Source organism: Limulus polyphemus, unplaced genomic scaffold, assembly GCF_000517525.1.
Source record: "Limulus polyphemus unplaced genomic scaffold, Limulus_polyphemus-2.1.2 Scaffold1860, whole genome shotgun sequence".
NCBI lineage: Eukaryota > Metazoa > Arthropoda > Merostomata > Xiphosura > Limulidae > Limulus > Limulus polyphemus.
The window spans coordinates 56,142-61,532 of NW_013667470.1; the positions used below are offsets into that span (position 1 = coordinate 56,142).

The 5,391-nt window shown below is 34.8% G+C and overlaps 1 protein-coding gene across 2 annotated transcripts in view; it reads left to right on the forward strand.

Moving 5' to 3' along the window:
* Positions 1 to 5,391, forward strand: part of LOC111087197 (lipopolysaccharide-induced tumor necrosis factor-alpha factor homolog) — an 18,699-nt gene that overhangs the window by 6,004 nt on the left and 7,304 nt on the right. Inside the window, exons 1-3 of one of the 2 annotated variants that reach the window (XM_022393030.1) lie at positions 903 to 989; positions 1,159 to 1,206; positions 2,129 to 2,254. In XM_022393030.1, the coding sequence (XP_022248738.1) occupies positions 1,188 to 1,206; positions 2,129 to 2,254 (145 nt within the window). In that variant the 5' untranslated portion in view covers positions 903 to 989; positions 1,159 to 1,187. Of the gene's footprint in view, positions 1 to 902; positions 990 to 1,158; positions 1,207 to 2,128; positions 2,255 to 5,391 lie in introns of those variants that run through there. The other variant, XM_022393031.1, reaches the window with a different exon arrangement.

The window sequence follows — 5,391 nt, forward strand, 5'->3', positions numbered from 1 at the left end:
GTTCGTTCGTTATAGTGTTTGTTTTAGCGCGAATATTGAAATTAAGTGTATCGTAAAGTTGCATTCGGAAAGAATAAACCAGTTTTATTAAGTAAGGACTTGTGTCACTAAAGTTTCGTCAGAAACGAAGTTACGGAAAGTTAATTAACAAACGGAGACGTAACACAACAAACACTCTTGCAAGCATTCGTACAAAATACGTTTAATGTTTTAATATATCAACCATTAATTTTTCTCTTCTGATATTTTTAAATGCTGCGTTTATCTTTGAGTAAGTCATCATTTTATATAACCTTTATATATAAGTTTTTAATAAAGTTAGATAACCAAGTCAGGTTGGGTGTGAATCTGCTAAGAATCAAACTGTAATCATATACGCTATCACAATTATTGATATGTTGTTACCTTTGATCCATCTTGCTTTATATGTTTCCATAAGAGGATTTAGAATTAATGGTAATGAACAAAGTACAGTTTGATAATGGATGGAATACATTACTGTAATGTCTGAGAGCATGCGATCAACTTACTAGTAAAAAAATCAACAACAAATTATTCATCTTCTGCTTGAACGCACGTATTGTTAAAATTTAAAGAAAACCCGGTAATTTTCATTTACAGCTGAATTTATATTGAGTGAATGATATCCAGTAAAACTATTCATTTTTCTGCAGAAGTTTGTAAACGTTTGTTATTATATTGTTTTATAACTTTATGTGAACGTGTGAAACTGTTCAAACGTTTTGTTCTGTAAAGTATGATAATAACCCTAAGAGAAAAAATAAGTCTGGTATACTTTCCTATTATTCTGCTTATCCTTACACTTCTCCTTAATCTTCGAACCCATAATGAATAATTGGTAGGTGTAGTGGTTCTGGAATTATCTGCAGTTCCAGGCCTTATTGAAACTGATAAGGACATGACGTAACATTATTTAAGCACAAGCGCTTGAATGAGCAGCAACTGTTGGACTCTCAACTTATTTGCCAGTAATATCAAAATCGGATATCCCGAACATAGGGCTCGAATTTCGGTTTATTGAAAATTATTTGATTTTTTTTCCTGTTACAACTAGTGTCTACTTTTTTAAACTACTGCATTATTATGTATTTTATTTCGGTCACATTGACTTAGTTATTTTATTGTTTTCGTTATCAGGAAGAAAACGCCTCCGGAGGGCTTAGAAAATGGATCCATACAATAAAGGTAGCACAGTCTTGATAAAAGCTTATTACATAACAAGTTGTTGCAATATTCTGCTTTGAAATCGAAATTCAAATTGAACGTCTTACTTTTTATAAAGATGGTAAGTTGTGTGTTGTTGGGAAGAACATGGTTTTATGACAGAAGAAGAATGATCTCTGCGTATCTGAGATACAAGATAGTTGATATACTAAAATTAATATAAAACCAAATCTAGTATTCGGTTCACGACTTGTTGCAGAGTTATACCGATTTCGGGGGGATTCTACGGTCATCAAGAAAAGAAACAAAATATTTAATGGTGCTACTTTTGAGAGAGTAAATAGCTGACAGTTTTTTTTTCTGAGAAGGTAAGTATTTTATGGTGTTCTTTCTGAAGATTTTCTAACTATAAAATAAGTAGTTAACGATTATTAGTAATATTTCATAAAAGTAATGTTATGTTGCAATCATGCTAACAGAAGACAAAATATAGTTAAAGTAGTATTATACACACTTCTTGCTGAAAACCCATATCATACCAGTAAAAATGATCGTGTTTAATATTGTTATTACTCTTATTGTGATTAGAATCACAAGAATATTGCTACTAAATGTTACGTTTTGCTAGTCAAGAGGAGGAACAAGGTTTATGCTGATTTGTAGAACAGACACTCGATGATGTTCTATCTGGGAGTACGAGTCTTCGATTATGTTTTGTTTGAACTATCTTCTTTTTTTTAAGTAGTTATTGTTTAGAAAATCCCCCGTGAACATTTGGTGGTAGAGACAAAAATATGATAAGACACATTTAAAAAATAATAATATTAGAACTCTATAATTACGTAGAATGAAGAAGTTATTTAAAAATCCCCCACTTGATATGTTCTAAAAGCTGATAATGACATGGTAAAACAGACATAATAGTTTTCTCACCTCCTTTTAGGCGCTGAAGCTCCACCTAACTACTGGCAGATCCAGACTCCAGTAAATCAACAACCGTATAGCTATGGTGCCCCAGGTCCGGCGTACCCAAATCAGGGATATCTCTCTCCTCCAACGCAACAGCCAAGTAAGAAATAATTAGTTAGAAATTTAAACAATCTGAGTTGAATTTAACTGCGTGTAAGGTACAGTAATCTTAATATTTTATTATGCAGATGGTAAATTTTTAAATAAAAATAATAAGCTATTTGCAAAAGAAACTGGAAACATTTAGACTAACAACAATTAACACCAGCCAACAGATATGAGGGAAAGCTTAAATGAAAAGAAATTTAATGTGTTTCCCATTGTAAAAAACGTCCAATCATATTTTAGGGAAGAAATTATTATTCAGTTTTTATTGTTGATCAGGTGAACTGCATTTCTGCAACCATCCAGAGCATACGAGATTGAACCCAAGAACAGTGAATTGCGTGCAATTGGTATTCCATGGTGCACTATGGACACAATCTAATGTGTTGTCACCGTTTGCTGTTAGAATACATGAAACGCACTTGTTGTTTTTTCTGGAAAGCAGGCTGAAGGATGGTTTATTGTATGGTTCTATAAACCATTAAGACATGGTAGCCAACCTGTGATGCAGCTTGTAATCCCCAGATCTCTCAGACACAAAATACTTTGTGCCTTGCATTGTAAGGGCCGGAAGGTACAAGGAAGTGTCAAAAAATATTGTTGGTCTGTGGAAATGGGATTTGGCCACATTCACATAACAACATTCAAGGATGTTGTAGGTAATGTACTCGGTATGGTGCTACCCAGAAGAAAAACCAACTAACCACAGCAGGAAAAACTCAGAGAGAATCACCCTGAATATATCCGGTTACCTGCCTGGAAGTGGAAAATTTAATCAATATTTGGCAGTCATCGTCGATTACTTCGACGAGTGGTCTGAATTGTAATTATTGGATGACATCTTAATGACACCTTATTGCAGTCTATACAGAAAAGCTGGCTGGTAAATAGATATGATGCTTTAGCAAACCTGGAGAAATCCACACAGACCAAAGTCAGTTGTTTGCAGGGTCATATTGAGTGTTAGGTGTGGTGAAGATATCCACTTCACCATATGTTTTGGCTGAACAGAAATACAGACAGTTAATCGTATGCCTACTATGTTTGTTAACCCCGACTGGGATAAGTACCCACTCTCTGTTATGATAACTTACCATGCGGCTGAGTAACAGTCGTCTGTTTGTTTCCGAATCTCCTGATATTGAAATGAGAAGTATAGCTCCCATTGAAACTAATTTGTGCCCCCACCCAGTACATAAGTACCACAGTGACCACAAGAATGTGTTAAATGCCTGATTTTTCGGTTACAGCAAATGGGTAGATGGGTTGTTATATATATCATTACCTGTTAAAACAAAACATAGAGAGAAAGTTCAAATCTGATGACTGGGTATGGTTGCGATACACGTATTCAGTGTCAAAACACTGGATGGACTGGTACATATCTTCTCTCTTGGCAGTTAAGTGAAGTGCATTACGGGTTAAAGTGGTTGCACAATGTACATGCATGTATTAAAACAACAACAAGCTTAGATTCTACATAAGTGAAGAGCCTCTAGAGAACTGGTTACTCCATAAGTTAGAGGTGAGTGATCAAGTTTCTACATAACTGATGAGCCTCTAGAGAACCGGTTACTCCATAAGTTAGAGGTGGGTGATCAAGTTCTTAGATTCTACATAACTGATGAGCCTTTAGAGAACTAGTTACTCCATAAGTTAGAGGTGAGTGATCAAGTTCTTAGATTCTACATAAGTGAAGAGCCTCTAGAGAACTGGTTACTCCATAAGTCAGAGGTGAGTGATCAAGTTCTTAGATTCTACATAAGTGAAGAGCCTCTAGAGAACTGGTTACTCCATAAGTCAGAGGTGAGTGATCAAGTTCTTAGATTCTACATAAGTGAAGAGCCTCTAGAGAACTGGTTGCTCCATAAGTTAGAGGTGAGTGATCAAGTTTCTACATAACTGATGAGCCTCTAGAGAATTAAGAACTTGATCACTCACCTCTAACTTATGGAGTAACTAGATTCTACATAAGTGAAGAGCCTCTAGAGAACTGGTTACTCCATAAGTCAGAGGTCAATGATCAAGTTCAGTCTAATGATGAGAATACTGTGTTTATGCTCTCATCTTAGCTGATAGTACGTATTTGGATGTTTGTGAAGATTCGGATGAAAAAATGCCAGTGGAGCAGCAGTCAATCTATTTTGATAATCATCAGGGTTCGTTAGAGCTGGAATTAACTGCAGTTCGGATGGTCAGTTAACGAAAAAATCAATGACTGAAGGGAATTGGTGTTCCTTGTTTTCCGAGCTATCAAGTGGTGTTTCACAATAAGATGCATGTGTATTTCAATATTAAATAGCCACTTGGTTATTTTACAGTTAAGACGATTACTTTTTTTGAAAAATAAACAACCGATAGAGTGCTGTCACACTTACTTTCCGAGTTTATGACAATATTTTGTTACAAGACATTGACCTGACATTTTGTAAAAATCAGCTGATCTGCCTAGTTAAGTTCTAGCTGACTTTCTGCCGAACAGACTGACCACACGAAACTCACTAACTTAGAGTAAAACTAAAATTCAACTTGGTATTGGTAATAACTATAGTTCATTAAATGTATGTTTCTTATATTCTCATTTATAAAGATTAGAACACGATGTTTCATCAGTTGGATACCCTAGCTCTTAACGATATTTTTTACCGTAAGATTATGTAAATCAACGAAATGTGTGTTATTTTGTTAAACTTTTGTCTCGGTTATTTTTCGTGTTTATCTGATTTTGCATGTTTTTCACGACCCTTAGATGTTAGTACGAGTGAGGTAAACATGGAAATTTAAGCTGATTGATATATTTTGACAGCAAATATAATTTTGCTTTCATATCTTTTGCACCTGCTACTTAAGGCAGTTGACAACAATAATATGATCTAAAAGGAAATCTATAATGAAATGAACCATTTCTGCTTATTTCTATCTATGATTACTTTTTATTTTTGTGCTATTGTTTGAATTGGATTAGGTCTAATTCTTTAGATCATAGATGACATCTGAAGCGTAACACGTGTTTACGCATGTGGAGAGTGCTAATAAAGGTGACATCGACTGCCGGTGATGTATATACTGTAAGTGTCTGTTGGTAAATATTTAACGATGGATACATAAGTGAGACAGCACGAGCGTGTTTTC